The 22,224-nt window shown below is 56.3% G+C and overlaps 1 protein-coding gene across 1 annotated transcript in view; it reads right to left on the bottom strand.

Moving 5' to 3' along the window:
- Positions 1 to 1,302: 1,302 nt before the first annotated feature.
- The window catches only part of CACNG4 (calcium voltage-gated channel auxiliary subunit gamma 4), a 52,477-nt gene continuing 31,555 nt past the window's right edge, over positions 1,303 to 22,224 (bottom strand). The window contains exons 2-4 of the mRNA XM_036451492.2: positions 8,500 to 8,583; positions 4,532 to 4,672; positions 1,303 to 3,088 (exon numbers count right to left, since the gene is read on the bottom strand). Of these exons, the coding sequence (XP_036307385.1) occupies positions 2,550 to 3,088; positions 4,532 to 4,672; positions 8,500 to 8,583 (764 nt within the window). The 3' untranslated portion in view covers positions 1,303 to 2,549. The remainder of the gene's footprint in view (positions 3,089 to 4,531; positions 4,673 to 8,499; positions 8,584 to 22,224) is intronic.

Raw genomic sequence — 22,224 nt, 5'->3', positions numbered from 1 at the left:
GAGCACCCGCTGTCCTCGGGGGTCCGCAGCGTCCCCCAGACTCAGGGACACGCTTGGCTCTCAGTGTCCACAGGCTTGAGGGGTGCTCCCCCCCTCCCCCCCCACTCCCCCGCATCAGGAAGAGAACGTTTTAAAAATCATTTTATTTAATTAAAAAAAAAGAAAAGAAAAAAAGACTGAACTAACAACCCCAAACCAGTGGTAGGTACAGGATTCACAGGTGCTTAATTGGCGAAACACACAGGGCTGGCTGGAGCACACGGTCTCAGGACGACAGGGGCAGCCCAGCTCCTTTGCCCCTCCCGGGCGGCCCCAGCGAAGAGGCTGTGAGGAGGCCGGGAACCAGAGCTGGGGTCCCCCCCCCCCCCGGGGCCTGGGGCAGGGGGTGTGGAGAAAGGCTGCGGAGACCAGGGTCTGAGGCTGCTCTCCCTGCGCTCGGTGGCTTCTCGCTACTCTCTCTCGGTCCCCCGAGTGGGCTGTGCGTGCTCTGCCTGGGCCTGGGCAAGAGGTAGGATTCGTTGGAACACAGCTTTCTCCGCGAAAGACAGGCTTCGGGGGAGCGGGGCGCGTGGGGGCTTCTGTGGGAGGAACAGCCAGGCTGCCGGCTGTGGAATCTTGGGGCCTTGCTGGGCCATGGGTCCCCAGGCGTCACCCCTTCCTTCTAGCCTGGAAAGATGGAGTCATGGTGCGGAGGGGTGTGGGTGTGGGTGGGGGGGCGAGGCAGGGCAGCTGGGGTCAGCCCTCGGCAGGGGCGGCCACGCGCCCTGACACCCCAGCATTCACTGCGGCACATGCTGGGCAAACCTCACAGCGCCAAGGTCAGCAGGAGGGAGGGAGGGAGGGGGGAGGGAGGGGGGAGAGAGGGAGGGAGGGAGGGAGGGATGAAGGGAGAGATGGGGGGAGGAAGGGAGGGAGGGAGAGAGGGAGGGAGGAAGGGGGGAGGGTGGAGGGAGGGAGGAAGGGAGGGAGGAAGGGGGGAGAGAGGAGGAGGGAGGGAGGGAGGGAGGGCTTTGAGCCTCAGCTCCAGCCCTCAGCAGCCGTCCATGGAGGTGAGAGGCGGGGCACATGGAGATGTCCTCTCAGGAGCAAGGGAGGATGGCAGTGACCTTGACCTGGATCTGAACTCCTGGGGGCCAAGTCCACCAGGGGGTCTGTGAGCAGGGGCCTGAGGTAAGAATTCACTTGTCACTTCCAAGTCCAACGGCTCCGGGGAATCCCAGCGGACCGCTCCAGGCCGGCTTCCCAAGTCTCCAGAAGCCAGAAAGGACTTTTTTTTTTTTTTTTTTTTTTTTTTTTTATAATATATATAAAAGGGGGTAAGCTCTGTGTTCCACAACGTGTTTCCCCTGAACCCCACATGCTTCCATGCCTCTGCTGGCTTTGGGGGGGGGGGGGCAGGGTTGGAAAAACGTCACCCAGGGAACCTGCCTCCTCAGAGCTGGCCCTCTGTGAGGAGGGAGAAAGCCGAGGCCTGGCCCCCGTCCTCTTCCTCGCTGAGCCCTTTGGGGGGAGGGGGGAGCAGCAGAATAAGTTACAGGGACGGGAGTTGTGGGGGGCATCCTGCTGCTTTGTAAGACGAGGAAGCGAATGGAGCGTGCCCTCCTGCCGGCTATTGGTCATACATCACGATGAACAGCCACCTCGGAAACCGGAGCGTGTTTTCTGGGGTCCTGGTCCCTGTTCGCCCTCCGTGCCCCCTCTCTCGCCCAGCAGTTTGGGATGCTGATGCCCAACCAGAGCGTGTGGCAGGCTCTTCTTCGCCCCAGGAGGACCCCGCGGGAGCCACGGGGCCATCTGGGACCCCTGTCCCCCCCGGGACCCTCCGGCCTCTCACGCACAGTCAGTGCGTTCTGCCCTTCCTGGGTGAGGCAGAAACTTCCAGAAGCAGATGGGAAAGACTGCGGCCTTCAGCTCACACCAGGCCGGCGAGAGGCTCCCTGGGCGGGCTCCCCCCCCTGCGGGCCTCGGGCTCCTCCGGGCGAGGGGCACGGGGGCTAAAGCACCATGGGCCGCAGGTCTTTCTCCTCAGGGTCACAGCCGTGTCAGCCACAGGCCACTGCCGGAGAGACAGACAGACAGACAGACGGATGGAGGGAAGGAAGGAAGGGGCGAGCTTCGGCTCCCACATTTCCGGCTCCGGGGCCCGGGAACCTCAGGTGAACAAGCAGCTGGCCAGTGGTGTCCTAGGTCCCTGTGGGCCCGGCCGGTGGCCTCCCAGCGGCCCTGCGCTCAGGTGGGGAGGGAAGGCCCCGAGGGCAAGTTCTTACGGAAATCCTTGTTTCCAAGAGGAGAGAATGGCTCGATTGTGTTTCCTCAGGCGGGCGAAGGCCGGGCAGTCTCAGGACGGCAACTCCGGAACCCTGGGCCTCTGCCCACACGCCCTCTTTGGGGGGTAAAGTCAGCCTCTCGCTTCGGATTCCAGTATCCTGGCGCTTCGCTCCACGCCTCTGGAGACCAGGGGTGGGGGGTTGGGTCTGTCTTTTAAGGGTTCAGCGCCCTCCGGTGGGGTCCAGGCGGCCGTTCCGGGGGGAGGCCGGGGCCGGGGGCGCTCACACGGGGGTGGTCCGCCGGTTGAGCATGCTCACGTGCAGGCCCTCCTTCAGGTCCTGCTGGAAGAAGTCGTGCACCTGCAGGAAGCCGGCGTCCCGGCCCGGGCTGTAGCTGGCCGCCGTGGTCACCTTGAGCGGCTCCCGGGACAGCGTGTACATGGACAGCTCGCCCATGGGGATGGCCCCGGCGATCTTCAGCCCCACGGGGGACGCGTCCCTGGAGGGCGAGGCCTCCGTGGACCGGGAGCTGGACCGGGAGCGCCGCCGCCGGTACCGGTAGCTGGGCATCCGGGCGTAGGGCGACGAGGAGGGCGCCTTGAGGAACTCCCGCTTGGTCTTGAACCTCAGCTCCTTGTTCTTCTCGATGTAAATGTTCACGGCCAGGACGCCCACGGTCTCGGCCACGATGAAGGACAGGGCCCCGAAGTAGAAGGACCAGCCGTAGTTGTAGTGGTTCTTCTTGTCCTCGTCGCGCTTGTCGCTCGGGTCGCCCGTGTTGCTGGAGATGTAGACGATGATGCCTATGATGTTGCTGAGGCCTGAGAGGGGAGGAGAGAGGGGGCGCAGGGGGGAGGCAGAGGTTAGACCCATGGGGGCAGTGGGACCCGTGGGCGGAAGAGGGGCTGGGGGCCACTCCCTGCTTTGGTGGGAGGGGCCCCCAGCTTGATTCTGGCTGCCAGCGTGTCTTTGAAGGAACTCCTTTCGAATGGGCAGCGAAGTGCACGTTCCGATGAGATTTGCACTAAAGCGAGGGCTCTTAGCTCCCAGCTGCCCCTGAAGAGTGGCCGCTGCCACGGTCTGTCCTACACGGTGCTCACGGCCAGCCTCTCGCAGGCCCCTCCCTCCTTCTCGGAGGCTGGCGGTGGGCAGAGGGCGAGCGAGCGAGAGCTCCAGGATGAGGGGGTGAGGAGTCGGGGAGTCATGGCGCTCAGACAAGGAGCCTGGGACACTTTGCCCCCCGATGGCCTGGGGAACGTAGGTGGAGAGAGCACTGCCATGCGCTCCGTCCATTTCCTGCTGCCCCATCCCAGGGGGATGGTTAGACTGTTTCTGGCCACAGGGCCAGGGACCCTGCCCTGAGCAAACCAGCTGTAGGCTTGGACCCTAAATACAGGCTCTCCCTCCCAACACACACACACACCCCACAGGTCACATATACACACACACCACAGTTCACACACACACACATCCCACAGTTCACATACACACACACACACACACACACACACACATCACAGTTCACACTCACACACACACACACACACATCTCACAGTTCACACACACACACACACACATACCACACAGTTCACACACACACACACCACACCACGGTTCACACACACACACCACAGTTCACACACACATACATTCCACAGTTCACACACACACACATCCCACAATTCACACACACACATACACACACATACACACACCACAGGTCACACATACACACACACCACAGTTCACACACACATCCCACAGTTCACACACACACACATCCCACAGTTCACACATACACACACACACACACACACACACTCCACAGTTCACACTCACACACACACACACACATCCCACAGTTCACACACTCACACACACACACACACACCACACAGTTCACACACACACACACACATCCCACAGTTCACACACACACACACACACACACACCACAGTTCACACACACACACACTCACACACCACAGTTTACACACACACACACACACACACACCACACAGTTCACACACACAGAAACACACACCACAGTTCACACACACACACACACACACATCCCACAGTTCACACACACACACACACACACACACACACCACAGTTCACACACACACACACACACACACACACCACACACGGACTTTTGAGGTTAACACAGAGACTGTATGGTCTGCTGCCCGCTTCCCCCTGCTTACACCCCCCTCACCCCCGTGTGCTCTGCAGGGGGACCAGAGTGCCCGGCTCACCGGCAGCCACGAACAGGATGCCAGCACTGAGGACGATGTTGTTCTTGCGGCTGTAGAACCTCCCGGCGCCGATGCAGAGCCCGCCGAGCAGGAGCAGGATGGTGCTGAGGATGGGGAAGACACTGGAGGCACGCACAATGCCTGGGCCGGCAGGAGACAGAGCAGGGAGGGCGGTGAGACTGGCCACCTGCGCCCGGGCACAGCCACAATGCTGAAGACCAGGCCCAGCCCCCTGACTTGGCATAGTCCCATCAGGCCCTGGTACCGCGGTGCGTGGGGAGCGGGGCAGGGTGGGGCAGCTGGGTAGATATAAGTGATGGGCCTGCCTGGCTGGTTACACCAGGTGGGCCAGGCCACATCGGCCCCGGTCTTGCCTAGGCTTCCTGGGTGTGAGTCGCACTTCCGCCACCAGAAGTGAGGAGGGCCCCTCAGGGGCCAAGGGGCCAGCATGAGAGCCATGGACAGTCTCCTCGAAGCCTCTGGGGGGCAGGGAAGCCGTGGCTTCAAGAGGCAGCTCCGATGGGGGCTCAGGACACAGGCTTTGGCCCTGGGTGGGTTGGGGTGGGGGGCAGGCCCTGGCCTGTGACATGCTGGCTGCTGTGTGGCCTTGGTCCAGCCACATCATCTCTGAGCTTCCTCATGTGTGAGATGCAGTTCCTAAGGAGCCCCTACGTTCTATGGTTGGTTTTGTAACAATAAGGAGCTCAGCCCAGGGCCTGGCCAGAGCTGGGACTTCCTGAGTGACAGCCTTTATCTCTGTTGTCGTTATCGCCTTGTCATCGACCCCAGGGACAGGCCTCCGGAGGTCACAGAGAGGAAGGCGGCTGGACAGAGGGACACACGTGGACCACAGCGTCCAGCAGAGACGGGTTTGCACCGGTGCTCGACCACAGTCCCCTCTTTATAACCTGGGAGACCAGGAATACGTACTGGGAAGGGGCTGAATCCTGGCAAAATCCCAGCATGCCCAAGTCCTAACCAGGTACCCATGGCGGTGAGCCTATTTGGAAAACGGGTCTTTGTAGGTGTGATTGGGTGAAGGATCCTTCATACCCAGTTTGTGGTCATTTATTATGGAAGCTCTAGAAAAGGGACCCACACTGCCCCTGAGGGTTGTGAGAACTTGATGGAAGAAAGGGTCATAAGGCACATAAAGTAGGAGCTTGGGGATGTGGGCCCCCGAGCTTAGCAGCTGGCTGGGAGAAGGGCAGGGGGGGAAGGAGGACGGGAAGAGGAGCCGAGCTGGGCCTTCCCCATGGGCCTCCCCGGGGCCCTGCATGCCCCCCAGCCCAGCAGAAAGCTCGCCACATGGGCCCTGCGGCCCTGGCGGGGGACACGGAGGCAGGGAGCGCTGGCAGGCGCCGGCCGCCTCAGCCCGCTGAGCCGGTGTGCGGAGCCCCAGCTCTGAGACGGCGTTTGTCTCCTGCTCTGTGAGCACACCACTGTGTTCCCCGCCTCACAGACAGGGGCTTGTTCGGGGCGTTAAATGAAGCTCTTCTCTCCGCCACCTCCTCTTTCTCCCTCTGCTTTCCTGCAGCCTCGGGCTCCGGGAGGAGGCTTCCTGTGGGTCTCTGAGACGTGCCTGTGCGGGGTGCCGGCCAGAAAGGCCAGGATCGGGGGTCCTGGACGCCCTCTTCCCACAAAGGGCTCAGCGGGGTGGAGAGAAGGGAGCCCAGTGCCCCTGAGGTGGCTGAGGTCAGGCCTGGCTCAGAGCCATCCACCCGGCCCAGGTACATCATGTGAGCAACTGTCCTTTGGCCCAAACTGGTCGCCCCGTCCCTTTCTGGGGAGTCTCTGGGCTTGTGAGTGACCTCGACTGGTGTCCTCATGAGCCCACTCTTGAGGAGAGCTCTTCTTTCCATTGCTGCTGTGCCATCGCCATCCTTCTTGTTGGGAAAATCCCTGCTAGGCCCTCCCAGCCCTGGGCCTCAACCAAGGGGCGTGTGTGTGTATGTGTGTGTGTGTGTGTGTGTGTGTGTGTGTGTGTGTGTCTGAGGGCAGCAGGAGCCCTAGGCTGGGTGGCGAGTCTGTGGCCCACTCTCGGTCTGCCCCTCGGAAGCCCATTTCATGTCTCCATCCTGTTCTGGACTCCGGCTTTGGGAGGAGCGTGCAGGCGAGAGCCCCTTCCTCGCTCTTCCCAAGGCTGCACAGGAAGTGGCTGCACCCTCAGCTCCTGCCCGTCCTCCCGGCTCCTCCTCCAGGCCCCACGCCTGCCTCCACCAGCCCAGCCCCGAGAGCACAGGCTCCTTCTGCAGTGCCCGTGTGCTCACCATCCCTTAACCTCGCCCGCACCTCTGCCAGGAGCCCCGCACTAACGCCCTTCGTTCTCCCCGAGCTGGGCCCTCAGGAAGCCAGTGGTCTGACCTCGGCTGAGGTGTCAGGAGGCCAATCCAGGAAGAGGTCCCAGCGCCCTGGGGACCGTGAGGGGGCAGGGGCAGGAGGGTGAGGAGGGAGAACCAGCACCAGTGCCCACAACCTTAGTGTGCCAGGCAAGTTGAAGAGGGACGTGGAGACGGTGCGGTTTGCTTCCCCAGTGCCTCCTTCCTGCAGTCCTGGGTGGATCCATGGGGGGCAGATCCACACCCCCAGCCTCAGCAACCGCCTGCTGGCCCTGTGTCGGGCAGCGAAGGGCAAGTGCTGAGTCAGGGTGGATTTTGAGCTGAGTCATCTCAGCTGCCTAAGCACCAGGGCCCCCCGCCCCAGATGGCTGTGCAGGCCACACGTTGTGCACCTCGAGGGAGCCATTGATACCATAGTCTGAGCGCGTGTTGGGCAACTGGCACAACCATTTGTGGCAGCCCCATGGGATAGCACCCTCTAGGTTCAGCGTTGGCCCCCAGGAAGCAGAGAGAGAGAGAGAGAGGACGGGAGAGGAAGAGGAGAAGGTGAGAGAGGCAGGGAGGGGAAGAGAGGAGGGAGATCCGGCCGAATTATTTCAGGTTCTGGGCCTGGCCAGCACAGCCGGACACGGTCCCCGGCTCCATGGGAGAGAACAGCATGATGTTCTATTTCTCCAGATGACTCAGCACTCAAATCCTTCCTCTTAGAAAATCACACCCGGAACGCTCCACCGGCAGGTGCGGAGTGATTTGTGCCTCCTCTGAGGACACCGGCATCGATTCTCCATAAAGGCAGCCGGCCCGAGGCCCCAGCCGAGGCAAAAGGGAAAATGACTTCCCAGCCCAGGCTCCTCCCCCGCTGTTCCCAGCCCAGGCTCCTCCCCCGCTGCGGCCCCGCTGCCCCCCGGGGAGGCCGGGGGCGGGGCCTGGACTCCGGCGCGGAGCAGGGTTGGTCCTGCGGGTTCAGTATGTGCTGGGACTTGCTCCATCGTGGGGCCAGCCTGGCCAGCCGGGAGGGCAGGGGCTCAGGGTGAGCTCACGGGCAGACACGGTGGCTGCACCGGTCGGTGCAGAAGACGCCTAAGGCCCAGGCATCAGAGGCTGCTCTTGCCACGTTCCTCGCCGTCGCCTCCGGGCTGTCTGGCACCCCAGCAGGCTGTCTTTGTGTGCCACCTACTCTGGTTTTAGGAGAGCAGCATGCTGGGTGTGTGGAGGGGCGGGTGGACCCAGGACCGGAGGGGAATGGGCCCCGGTGTCACAGTCCCCCAGGGATGCTGGGTCTGGGCAAGCCTGCACCTCTAGCCTCCGGGCCCCAGGCCCAGCGGCAGCAGCCGGCTCCTCGGAGCTAGCCACACCCAGCAACCAGAGGAGTGGGGGCACCCACACCCCATCCGCTCTCCCCAGGCCTCAGTCTCTATCAGCCAAGGAACTCCATGGGATCCCAGAACCTCATGGCAACGCAGGACAGACTCCATCCTCAGACTCAGAAAGGGAGGGACAAGCGCTCACGGAGAACGGTACCCTCTCCACTCCCACGGACCCCATCTTTCCTCCAGCCGCCCCCCTGCCACCGGCGCCGCCGCCCCCCCCACCCCCCACGCCAAAGGGAGCAAGGGGTCTGACACTCACGAAGGAGGTACTCCGAGCTGTCGTGGTCATAGTCGTTGTCCTCTGGGAAGTGGTTGATCCGGAAGCAGTGCCCTTTGTAGATCCCTGGAGGGAACAGGAGGGAAGGGATGTGGGGGCTGTGCCAGGGGGTCATTCGTTCGCCCCTTCACCCCGGACTGGGTCGCTGCACATGTGCCCGGCCCTGGGCAGGCCCTGGGCGCGGGGAGAGGGGAAAGGCTCAGGCGTCGCAGTGGGAAGATGCCCCAAAGGTGACCACACCACCCATAGCTATCCGGAGACGAGAGACCTCCGGTGGGACTGACCTGGGGCAAGCAAGACGTGTGATCCCCGACCCAAGGGGACAGCAGAGCCATGTCTGCAAAAAATGGCCAAGAATCTGAGTTTGGGGAGTGGAGGGGAGGTTGATGAGGCTGGAGATTGGCGGTCTGTGCAGCGGGAGGGGTGGGGGCGGAGGAGGGGGCTGGAGGCTGTATGGGGAGGGGCTCAGTCTGTCTGTCTGTATCTTCCCTTCTCTCAAACACACAGGCATGGCCAGTTCCTCCCCCAGGTACACGCCGAATCCGCACAACAGGTTGCAACCCCCTCATTCAGGCGGATGGAAGGAAGAGAACCTGGAGCGGGAGAGACTTCCAGAAAGGCCAGGTCATCTCCTGACCGCCTGGCTTCCCCTGCCCACTGTGAGAAGCACCTTCCTAGATGGGAGGCAGGACCGTGGGTAGTTGAACGAGTGCAGGAAGGCAGGCCAGCCCTCCCTTCCAGAACCTTCCATCCAGCTCTCCCAGCCCCTGCTCCCCACAGTTTGGGGACGCCCGGGGCAGAACTGGACACGGTGGAGAGGGGGGCACAGAGGATGTCAGGCCCGGCCCTGCCCAGCCAGCCCTCACCGTGGGGCAGCCTCCCGGCTCCTGCAAGGAGCTCCTCTCGCCGCCCCACAGGGCCGGGCTGGGCGGGCCTCCAGCTGGGCCCACTTCACGTCCTGCAGCTGCAGCCAGGCGCCCCGCTGGCCCGGGGCTCAGCCTGACCTCACACCAAGCGGGAGGCCGGGCAAGCGGCAGGCCGGCGGCCGTCTCCCCGCACGTCTCATCAGGAGCCGCCGCCGGTGGGCATGGGCACCTGCTCTCCTGACGTTTACAATTAGCTGTCCTCCTGGCTGCTTCCTGGAGCTTTCTCTGCCATCTGCTGCCTCCGGAGAGCCAGGGTGCTGGGTAAGGTCCCCTGTTTCCTGCAGGCCCACGGGGCTCCGGCCTCGGAGGGCCACTGGTGGGTGGGCCGGGCTTGGTGAGGGGCGGTGAGGGACAGAGGAGGGTCTAGGTGGTGCCTTGAGTGCTAGGCATTCGGCAGTGTTCTCTGTGCTAAGTCAAACACACACAATTTACTGCCCGCCTCGGACTCCTCCTCTGCAGAAGGGAGATAACCACAAGCCTTACCACCTAAGGAGTTGGCACAAGATAGTCCGTAAAAGGCACTTAGATGTTTCTTGGCCCCTGGTGATGGCTCCAAGCAGGTGTGCTGCTATTGGACCCAGAAATCACACACCCTCTGCTCGGCGGGTCCTTACTCTTTCATGAGCGAGCGAGCTGGCAGTGTTTGTGATCAAGAGTGAGAGCACCAGGGCAGGCTGGGCCAGAATGGGCCAGCCACACCCTCCTCTCCTTCCTGGCTCCCGTACCCCAGACTCAGAGCAAGCCTTTTCCAGGCCGGTGGGCCTCCCGCACTTGCCCTGGCTGCGGATGGAACCTGCAACCGGGGCACGCGCCTTGACAGGGGTTTGAACCCATGGCCTTCGGGTGCATGGAACGATGCTCCAATCAACTGAGCTACCTCGGCCAGGACTCCAGCTATTTCTGACAATGCTGCTGTAAACTTTCAGGTACAGGCTTTGGGGGGAACCTCAGCATTTATTCTCTGGGATAAATGCCCAGGTGTGCAGATTCTGGCTCATACGAGAGGTGCATGTTTCGCTTTATAAGGGTCTGATAAACGGGTTTCAAGAACGCCTATATCCTTATTTATAAAATGGAATTATACTCTAAAAACTGCTTTTTCCATTGAACAATATGTACACACATCTCTCCAGGTCAATACCTATAGATCTTACTTTTAAGAAAACCTGTTTATTATTTATGTATATTTTTTATTGTTGATGGTATTACAGATGTCTCCGGTTTAAACCACCCCCCCCTTACTCCCATCCTCCTAGCCCCTATCCATCCATCCATCCATCCCAGGTCTTCACCACCTTATTGCCCATGGGTTATGCATGTAAATATATAAGTTATTTGGTTTATCTCTTCTCATCCTCCCAACCCCACATCAATATATGTCAGTCTGTTCCATGCCTCCATGCCTTGGGTCTTATTTTGTTCATTAGATTCCACAAATAAGTGAAATCATGTGATATTTGTCTTTCTCGAATTGGCTTACGTAACATAATATTCTCTAGGTCCATCCTCATTGTCCCAAAAGGAAAGAAATAACTCTTTTTTTTTATAGCTGCATGGTATTCCACTGTGTAAATGTCCTACAACCTTTGTATCCACTCATCTACCGATGGGCAGTTGGGCTGTTTCCAAATCTTAGCTATTGTAAATTATGCTGCTATGAACATAGGGGTGGATATATCATTTCTGATTGGTGCGTTGGGATTTTTAGGATATATTCCCAGAAGTGGGATTGCTGAGTCAAAATGGAAGTACCATTTTTAATTTTTTTGAGGAAACTCCATACTGTTTTCCATAGTGGCCACACCAGTCTGCATTTCCACCAGCAGTGCAAAAGGGTTCCTTCCCCCCCCCCCCCCCCCCACACACACACACATCCTAGCCAGCATTTGTTGTTTGGTAATTTAAAAAAATATATATATATTTTATTGATTTTGTACAGAGAGGAAGGGAGAGAGATAGAGAGTTAGAAACATCGATGAGAGTCATCGATCAGCTGCCTCTTGCACACCCCCTACTGGGGATATGCCCGCAACCAAGGTACATGCCCTTGACCGGAATCGAACCCGGGGCCCTTCAGTCCCCAAGCCGACGCTCTATCCATTGAGCCAAACCGGTCTCGGCTTGGTAATTTTTTTTTATTTTTTATGATAGCCATTCTGATTTATATGAGGTGATATCTCATTGTGGTTTTAATTTGTGTCTCTCTGGTGATCAGTGACTTTGATCATTTTTTTATATGTCTCTTGGCCATTTGTACGTCCTCTTTGGAGAAATGTCTATTCAGGTCTTCTGCCCATTTTTCAACTGGATTTTGTCTTCCTTTTGTTGAGTGGCATGAGTGCTTTATATCTTGGATATTAACCCAAAGAACCATACATTGATATTAATCCAAAACTGCTGAAAATCCTGGAAGGAAATGAATAGTGTAGGGACCAGTGGGATAAATCTTGCTCCAACACTGATAATGCTAAAAGGAAAAAATGCTTTGACAGAAATGAGGAAACCATGTATTTATACATTCCATCTGAAAATAAAACTCAGGTTTTGAAACATTAGCAGGGGTCCTCAAACTTTTTAAAGTGGGGGCCAGATCACGGTCCCTCAGAGAGCTGGAGGGCCGGACTATATGAACTACTAATTCCTACTGTAACACCTCGGCTGCGCTCACTGCCCAAAAAACCTGGCGGGCTGGATCAGACTCCTCTGCGGGCCGCATGTGGCCCGCGGGCCATAGTTTGAAGACGCCTGCATTAGGGTATACACACGATTGTTCCAAATCTCTCCCAATGTATTTTGCTAACCTTCTCTCTAAGGAGGCAGCCCACTGATGTACCCCTCTCACATCAATGTTTCTGTCTCTCCCCGTCTCTCTTCCTCTCTCTCTCAAAATCAATGAACAAATCTTAAAAAACAAACACAAAACAAAACTCAGGAATTGGGCCAGAGGGAGCTCTCTCTGCCCTAAGAGTCTAGGGATGTACACATCCATCACGAGCCGCCTTTGTTAAAGGAAACATCTGGAAAGAAAGATCTTGAAGTGTGTGCAGTGTTTCGCATCTGGGTGATAGGGTTATGAGCGAATTAAAATTCTCTTCTTTAGATTGCTTTTCCTGTGTTTTTTGGAGTTTTCCACGATGAATGGAAATGAGCCAATATGGCTTGTTAAAAGAAAGGAAACGGAGTCTTTGGTTCTGAGTGGAAGGGTGGCGGTGTGTCTGAGGTGAGCACAGACCCTCCCCCCTGGACAGAAAGCAGGTGAATGGAATGTGAGCCGTGGTCCCGGGAGGGCGCCGGCAGGGCACCGGCAGCAGGTTAGTCTCTGGGCTGGGCTGCCCTTAGCTAGGAAGGCCAGGCCTCAGGGAACAAGGACACGGGTAAAACCCGGAAAGTCCCAGGCACACGGGATGAGTTGGTCACCCCGTGAGGCGCTCCAGGGTGCCCCCACAGTGGGCCACCTCAGAGGTCTGTCCTGACCAAGGGAACCTGGAGGGAGACTTAATAATGGTGCTCACCTGCTTTCACAAGCACGAGTTCACGTGCTCCTCCCTCGCTCTAACCAGCAGCTGCGGACACCTATTGAGAGCGGACACCCTGAGCCACACCTAGTGCTTCTCAGCACCCCCTTTACTCCAGCCTTCGCTGATGCAGCCACCAGCGCCCCCACACAGCACCTGCGATGCCTCCATTCAGCTATTTCTTGCTTTTTGCCCCATGGCTCTGGGTGAATGGCCAGGGGAGCGGCCTCGCACCTGTGTGTGTGTGGACACTAAAAGCTCGAGGGATGGCCTTTGAGCAGGAAGATGGGAGCTGGTGGATCAATGTCCCCATCCTCCCGGCTTAGATCCACTCCACCGACTTCAGGGAGGCAGGTCCAGCAGAACAGAGTCACAGGATGATCCACTCAGGGTCACTCCTGCAATGGCGCTCCCTCTATTTCAGCGTCACTCTCCCAGCCCTCCCCCTCCCCATAGGAGGACCCCCCAATAAACGACGTCTGCATGCAAGCCCTGCCCAGGCTAAGATGAAAGATCATGTGTGAGCATGTGTGATGCATCAGCCCATTTCATCTGTGGAATAAGGCTCTTTTGAAACCGGAAGAAAGAGGCTGAGATGTGTTGAAGGACCTGTCTTCACTACCCTCGCTGCAGAGGCCCTGCTGTGGGCGATCAGACAATCTCCCTTCGCTGCAAAGGGAAGGCTTCGCCCACTTTCAAGACGGGGCACAGGGGACGCCTGGGTGCACGTGGCAGGTGTGGCCCCTGGAGTCCAGCTCCTGGAAGTCTCATCATTTCCTCCTATCAGCCTGACGCTGCCTTCCCAGGAAACCCCTAGGCTGCTGGCCTTTCTCTCCCAAGGCTGATTAGGTTTCCAAAATGCTCTCCGATGGGGTCTCCAGGCCTTGGTAGAGGCAGCTGGGGGTGGGCGGGGCTGTTGGAGACGGAGGCCCACGTGGAAGGCTCCTTCCGGCTCCAGGACAGGATGTGAGTACACAGCCAGAGGGCCAGGAGAAGAGGCGCTGCGTGGGGCTTTCCTGCCCCGTCCTTCCCACACCACTGTTGAGCCCACACTGCTGTGCCCGGCGCTGGAGCTACAGGTCTGAGGTAGGCATCGCCCTAAGTTCCTATTCTTGGGGAGCTGGTTAAGACAGAAAGATGAAATAAGTGGCTGTCGGTCTCTTTTCGGGCGGTGAGAAGAGCAGGCAGGGGAAGGGGGCGGAGGTGATTTAGGTCCGGGGCTCCTATCCCGAACTTGTGGCTGAGCTCGAAGCTGAGGTTGGGGCCTCAGGCGTGGGCCCACATCTGCGAACAGATACCCCTGCGGGATTTCATTGACCATTCCCACCCTCCTGGTCGGTTGGAGGAGTGGAACATCCCGGAAGAGGCCCAGCTGTTGATTGGGGCCGCTCAGACGGGAAGAGGCGGGAGAATGAGAACCACATGGGGCCAGACAGTCCACCAGCTTCATTTGAATCATCTGTGTTGGAAAACAACCCAACACGTATTTTTCTAAATGGCTATCCATTTGAACTGTGTAAACATTTGAAGTGGCTGTGTCCTACGGCACTTTGGGTCATTGCCTGCCGGGCACAGCCCTGGTCCAAGGGCCAAAGGGACCAAATCCTTGTCTCAAAGTGGGGCACCTGGGAGGAGCTCCCCGTCCTGGGGCCAATCACTTGCCAGGATGGCTTCCCCTCCGGTGTTTTCCCAGAGCTGCTTATCTGTGAGCCTGGCCCCAGCCCTAACCCTAACCTCCCGTGGGAACAGATGAGCAGGACTGGAGGGCTGTCTCTCTCTCCAGAGAGACCCAGGCATTCGTGGAGGAGGTGGAGAACTGAGAGGGGCAGGGTTTTGGCCAGGCTGGTGGGTGAGGACTTGGGGGAAGAGTGTTATCTCACAAAAAGAAGGATGGCAAGGATTTACTTAGCACCTGTTATGTACCAGGCACTACTTTCAAGCATCCGACATTTACTAACTCCCTTCACCTTCATCATAACCCTGCGAGGTCAAGAGGGTTACTGACACTATTTGCTATTAGCTGCCCTCGTCAGGACTTGAACCTAGGCCACCCCATTCCCGCCTGGAGGCAGGACACAGTGTGCTCTACAAGTAGTTCTGATTGGCTGGAGCATGATGGGGGAATGTGGGTGCCCAACATGCTTTATTGGTGGGAAAACTCTTGGGCTAAGGCTGTGGTCGGCAAACTTCGGCTCTCGAGCCACATGTGGCTCTTTGGCCCCTTGAGTGTGGCTGTTCCACAAAATACCACTGCCTGGGCGAGTCTATTTTGAAGAAGTGGTGTTAGAAGAAGTTTAAGTTTAAAGAATTGGGCTCTCAAAATAAATTTCAATCGTTGTACAGTTGACTAATGAGTTGACTAATGAGTTTGCCGACCACTGGGCTAAGGGCATTGGCTGATGTTTGAGGCTGAATAAACCTGTGACTGGAAGACGGAGATGCTCAGGCAGAGGGTGTGCCGGTAGCCAGCCTTGTGTTCTAGAACCTCAGACAGCATGGCATGGGTAGGGAGCAGCAATGGCGTGCAGCAGCTGGGCCTAGGGTCTCCCCTGATAGGCTCAGATGGGACTTGATGGTACAGTCTCCATGGAGTCACCCAAGGTTGGAAGACCCTGGCCACTCCGAAAAGGAGCAGCAGGTGTGAAAAGAAGAAAGGCAGTGGCAATCGGTGTGCCTGGTTTGGGGGACCCAGTTCTCGTCCTTTGATGTGCCTGCAGATGACAGGCCAGAGGCCAGGATGGAAATTCCAGTGCAAAGAGGCAGGGGTATTCGCTTCTAGGGCTGCCATATCTAAGTGCCCCAAACCAGGTGGCTTAATGGACAGAAATACCTTGTCTTGCCGTTCTGGAGGCCAGAAGGCTAAGGTCAAGGTGTGGGCATGGTTGGTTCCCTCTGAGGGCTCTGAGGAAGGACGTGTTCTAGGCCTCTCGGTGTCCGGGGGTTTGCTGACAGTCACTGGCGTTCCTTGGCTTATGGGAACCATCACCTTGATTTTGGTCTTCATCTTCGAATGACGTTCTCCCTGTGTGTGTCTATCCATCCCCAAAATTGCCTTTTCCCATAAGGGCACCAGTCATACTGGATTAAGTTCTACCCTAATCTCGTTTTAGCTTGGATAACTCTTTAAAGACCCATACACCAGATAAGGTCACATTGGGAGGCACTGGGTTAAGACTTCAATTGCGTCTCTGAAAATTCAATGTAAGAATTTGAAGGAACAGCCAAAACTGGTTTGGCTCAGTGGATAGAGCGTCAGCTTGTGGACTGGAAGGTCCCAGGTTCGATTCCGGTCAAGGCCATGTACATTGGTTGCGGGCACATCCCCAGTAGGGGGTGTGCAGGAGGCAGCTGGTCAATGTTTCTCTCTCGTCGACGTTTGTAGCTCTCTATCCCTCTCCCTTCCTCTCTGTGGAAAATCATATATATAATTTGAAGGAACACAGTTCAGCTCATCACACAGGTTTTGGAGCAGATGCTCAGCGAGGTGTCCAGGCCAGTGTTCCAAGTTGCTGTCAACCCAGGCCTCATGCTCTTCCCACCACTCGAGCTCTTTGCTCCCTGTAATTCCCTTCCCCCCTTAGAACGCTCCCTCATAATTCATTGACTTCCGTGCTATCTCCAAAGAACACTCCTAATAGCTGTGATTTATCAATTGGCATCCGCTGGCGTCCTCCGAAGGCTGGCCTCTCTCCAGCTGCAGCGAGGCAGGCTGGCGGATAAAGAAACCCCAGGCTCGGAGAGGCAGCATGGACTCAGCTGGACTTTCCTGGCTGAGACCCTGTGAAGCCACGATGACCTTCGGTCCCTTCACCCAACTTGTGTTCACTGAGCTCCTGTCGTGTGATAGATGCTGGGGACCCAGCAGCGTGTCTGTTCACCCATCCTCTCTGACTGGACATGGACACGCTGTTTCTCAGCTTCCTTTATAGCTCCATGTGGCCATGTGACTGAGTTGGCAAATGGTGTGTGAGCAGAAGTGACATGCACCCTTTCCGAATAAGGCTCTAGAGAAGTTGATGTGCTCCCACCAACTCCATTAGCCCCCCTCCCACCCTTCCCACCAGCCACAAGGAATGGCGGAGCCACAAGATGGAAAGGACCTGGGTCCTGGATGCCGTTGTTGGGGGAAACCGGCCCTGAAGAGGACCACCCACCATGCACTGTTCCATGAACGAATCTGCTTCTTTTATGTTTAAGACATTATATGTTTTGGCATATTTCAGCTACAGCCAGAATCAATAACACAAGAAAAAACCAAGACAGACATGGTCTCTGCCATTGTGGAGCTTGCTGCTTATAGTCATCCAATGATGACTGAGGAAAGCAGCCTGAAAGAGGGGTCCAGCGCTTCGAGGGCATGGCCTTCACGGAGGAACCTGGCCTCAGCGCAGGGCAGAGAACAGGAAAGCTTCTCCCCATTGGAAAATGGGGAAATATTTTACCGTCTTTCAGAGCTGAGGGGAGGCCCAAGGAGGCCATGGTGGTCAAAGCGTTTTGAGAAGGATAAATCCTGATGGTGATGTCACGGTGAGAAGATAGTTTTTAACTCCTCATTTCTTGGAGACGCTTTTGAACAGACCTGTTTTCTGACTAAAGTTTGGGGAGAAGGAGCCCCCCCCCCCCCCCCCCCCTGCCACGTGTCCCCTCCATGGCCCAGTGCGTGGGGTTCAGAGCAGTCTCTCTGGGCAACGAGCACACTGACAACACGTGCTCTTTTCTGGCTGAGAGTCACTGAGGTGCCCATTGTCCTTATAGGATCTGGCTTGGGTTTTGACGCAAACACGACTCATCCATTCCTCCCTTTGCTCATTCTTCCTTTTAATTCAGCAATTGTTGATTGATGGCAGGCTGTGGAAGCCCAAAGACACGGGTCCTGCCGGCAAGAACTTGTAGTCGCGTTAGGGAGGTGTGTGCACACATCGCCTTAGAACAAGGCAGCCAGTGAGCGGCACAGGCTACAGGGGAGTGGCAGGTTCACAGAGTCCCAAAGAATTGGGCCCAAGTGTTGGATGGGTCATCTGGGCAGTTCTGGGAAGGGGCTGGGCTCAGAGCTGGGGGAAGTGGTATCAGATGTTTGGTGGTTCCGGCACAGAGGCACGTTAGGGAGTTAGGAAAATAGCAGGTGTGGGGTGGTGACTGAGGCTGGAACATGTAGGTGGGGCTGCAGTCAGGGAGGTGGCCTGGATTGCCCTGCAAAGGGACTGGATTTAATGCCCCCGGCTCCAAGGTGCCACCGTGAGCTTTCTTTAATGCCACGAGTTCCAGTCCCTCTCGGCTCTGCATGTCTGCGATTTTATTCCCAGCCTGGAGAGGTGACACTTGACCCGTTAGGTTGTAGGGCCCCACCCCGGGGCCTCTTGGGCGTCTTATTTTAATCTCAGAGGAGCCCAGCTGCCTGGGAGATTGCAGGCTGCACTCCCCCAGGATTAACAAACTCTCTCTTCATTTGTTCCCCTCACACTGGAGCTCCTTGTGAGGAGGGACACATTTAAACTCTGGCTCAGTCGGCAGCTTCCTGCAGCTGCCAGACGGGCCATGGCAGCCTCAGTAGCCACTGCTGCCAGGAGCGCAGGGTGAGGAGGCCAGCGGGACCTTGGACTCTGCCTGCCGCCCCCTCGCTCCCTGTCACTCACAAGGAGAGAGCCATGTTGAGGAGCATTGGGCCTCAACTTGCGGTATTTCAGACCTGACGGAGGATGAATTCTATAGGGACCTGGACCCCAAGTCTCCTCCCTCAGTTCTAATCTGTGACCAGGCAGCAGGCAGAGGGCTCCATCTCTAAGCCACCTCCTATCTCTAGCAGTCTAGGTCCGTGGTTGGCAAACTTCGGCTCACGAGTCACATGTGGCTCTTTGGCCGATTGAGTGTGGCTCTTCCACAAAATACCATGACCTGGGCGAGTCTATTTTGAAGAAGTGGTGTTAGAAGAAGCTTAAGTTTAAAAAATTTGGCTCTCAAAAGAAATTTCAATCGTTGTAGTGTTGGTATTTGGCTCTGCTGACTAATGAGTTTGCCGACCACTGGTCTAGGTGATGACTAGGTCCAGTAGGCTCAGGGCAGATGTTTCCCCCAAATGGGACACCCCAGAGGAAGGCCAGTGGAGGATTTGGGGGAGAAGACACCCTTGTCATCAGCATCAGGAAGGTGGCACCTGTTGCATTGGGGCTGGGCTCTGGTTCAATGTCACTAGGTGATGGGATCTGTCAGGAACCAGTTCTGGTTCAAGTCCCTTCCCCAGGCAGTAGGTTTCCCAGAGACAACTCTATTTCTGCCCCAGACAGGTCTTATCTCTATAGACCTGAAACTGGAGATCAGTTAGTCTGATAAACTGCGACATCTCTCTCGATCCTGGGCTCTAGGGATTCTGTGCTTGGACAGCTTGGCAGTGACCCAGGGGGCAGGAAGTGGGGAGAGAAGGGGCGGGCCATTTGCCCGCTGCTAAGCCCATCCTGAGGCTCTGATGTGCCTCTGAGGTGTACCTGTGGGAATGGGTTGCTCACATAGGTGATCTTGCCCCAGCCCAAGATCCTAGCACACATCTGTCCTGAGCCTAACCAATCAGATGCACTCTTGGGAGTATGGCTTTGGATCAGAGGAGACCCAGGGACTGAAAGATGTTGGGGAGTTCAGCAACGGGGCATTTTCTCAGTGGTCTGTGCTGCCGGCTACAAAGCTTCTGGTTCTCCCCTCCCTCAGTCTTGGCTGTTAAACGCCTTCAATGCTTTGGGACCCTCTACACCCAATAAAGTCCTCTTTGGGGATCAGGCAGGAAGAAGTTGATTTCTGTGCCTGCAACCAGGAAAACCCTAACCTCCAACCAGCCTTACCTTCCTCAGGGGAAGGAGATTCCAACTCAGTTCTCATGGGCTCCGAAGCCTGAGTCATACTTCCTTCCTCGGGGAACGCCTGCAACACTTTTACAAGGTAAAAAAAATAAAGGGGGGGGGGCACAGGCTCCCCAGAGACTACAGGGCCAATGAGGGAGAAGGGACGTTGCATTGGGAGATGGGGGTGCTGATCGCCATGCACCGTGTGGAAGCTGTGTGACCTGTGAGTTTCAGTCTCTTGAGATGTCAGTCATCTGAGAAAGCAAGCACTGGGTCGACCAGTTAGCCGTACAGCATCTGTTTCCTGATGGACCATGTGGGGTGTCCATGGACTTCACACCGTTTCCAGGAGGAACAGGAAATGAGGCCATTTGGAGTCAGCATGGAAACAGCTCCCAGAAGTGGTGACTTCTCCTCCATTCCAATGAAGAAAAAGTCTTCCTACCTGCGGGTGGCCCATGAACCAAGCCCTGGAACCACGTCTCCTCCCACACAGCGCTGCCTTCGCAAGGGATGCCTGCTGTGAGGACCTCAGATACAGCTCTATGTCCCAGAGGCCCCCATCCTCCCCACCGGCTCCTGCCCACCCATCCTGGCTTCGCTCTCACCACCCGCCATCCCTCATCTCTCACCGTGAGTTCTTCCAGAACCCACAGCACCTCCTCCAACCCTTCGCTGCAGAGAAGCCGGGATTTTCCAGGCTTCCTGCCGAGATTCATAATTGAATAGAGCTGGGGAGATTTCCCCAACCAATAGCTGGTTTCCTCTCCTAACACAGGGAAATGGGTGTTCAGTTATTGTCTCTGTGGTTTTTCTATTCGTATCTGCTTGGTAACTGCGGCTTGGAGGAAATCTTAGTACCAAGATTTGAATGCTTTCCCCCCCTTTGTTTCTTTCTCTCCTTTAATGAGGAGCAACTATGAAGCTCCAAGGGGTCAAAGGGCTTGCTGCAGCTTCCAGACTTTTCTGTTGGTCTCCCCTGCAGATCTCTGGAAAGTTATTGCTCCAAAACCCGAGTTTTAACTGAAGGCCTGGGTGAGGGAAGGGAACCACATTGTGTGACCACAGGCTTCTAGAAAGAGCTCCTGGGACCATCCACTTCATCCCCTTTACTTGACACTTTAAGAACCTGATGCCTGTGGAGGAGTAGGGCCATTTCCATGGTGACAGAGCCAAGCTAGAACCCTGTTCTCTTGACTTCAAGTTCAGTGCTCTTTTGCCAATCCCCTGTTGCAAGGGTTCTCAACTGGTCAATTTTGCCTCCAGGAGACAAAGTCTGGAAACAGTTTTGATTGTCAGGACTGGGGGTGGTGGTGGTGATACTGGTACCTGGTGGGTGGGAACCAGGGATGCTGCTAATCCTCCTACAGTGCACTGGGCAGCTCCATATTAAAGAAGGATCCGGCCTAGAGTATCAAGAAAGGGCTGTGATGCCTGAGTGGCCTGCAGAACTCTGACTCCTCCTTCCTCAAGTCTAGGGCAGACATTGCTAATCAATTACAGAACTTTTTTTTTTTCCTGATCACAGTCTAAATCAAGCATGTCAAACTTGCGGCCTGCATGCCTCGTTTATTTGGCCTGTGTTAGCCATTGAGTTTGACATGCTTGATCTAAATGCTTCTCAAAGCAGTATTCCATGCAGGGTTACCAGTCGAGGTGATACCTAGATCATCCCGGGGCTGAATACCATAGAGGTGGCAGGTTCTGAATCATTCCACTTGGGTTTGAGTCCTGGCTCCATCATCACTACTAGCTGTGTGATTTGGGGTTGTAATGAACTGCTCTGTGCCTCACTTTTCCCACCTGTGAAATTGGAGCTCAGAAATGGGAAAACCTTTCGAAGGCTGCTTGAGGGATTAAACAAGTTAATGTAGTCTTTGAATGTCACTATGCCCGGGACATCATATGCTTAAAACATGTAAGCTGTCATTTAAAAAAATGTTTTTTATTGATTTAAAAGAGGGAAGGAGAGAGAGAAACATCAATGATGGGAAATAATCATAGATTGGCTGCCCCCTGCATGCCCTCTGTTGAGAATCAAGCCTGAAAACTGGGCATGTGCCCTAACCAGGAATCAAACCGTGACCTCCTGGTTCATAGGTGGGCACTCAAGCAGTGAGCCACATGAGCTGGGCATAAGCTGTTACATCAGCCCTGCTCTCATGACCATGAGGTATCTAAAGGGCACAGGCCAGGTTTGTCCCCTATCAGGACTGACATGGACTCTTCCTCATATGCCCACACCACGGCAGCTTTCAAAATGAGCATATTCCAAATCGTTGATTTAATTCTCAGAATCCTCTACTGTTGAATCCCTGTAAATTATTTCAGTTAGTCACTGTTAGTGTATGCTTAATTTCTGACTGTCCTTTTTCATGTCTTTGACATTCTCACTAAGATCCTTGACAGTCTCATGAAAGCCTTTGAGTAACCTTATAA

This window comes from Pipistrellus kuhlii, unplaced genomic scaffold (genome assembly GCF_014108245.1).
Source record: "Pipistrellus kuhlii isolate mPipKuh1 unplaced genomic scaffold, mPipKuh1.p scaffold_m20_p_22, whole genome shotgun sequence".
In the NCBI taxonomy this organism is placed as follows: Eukaryota; Metazoa; Chordata; class Mammalia; order Chiroptera; family Vespertilionidae; genus Pipistrellus; species Pipistrellus kuhlii.
Note: the sequence above shows the minus strand (reverse complement) of the source record. Positions and strands in the feature narration are given on the sequence as shown.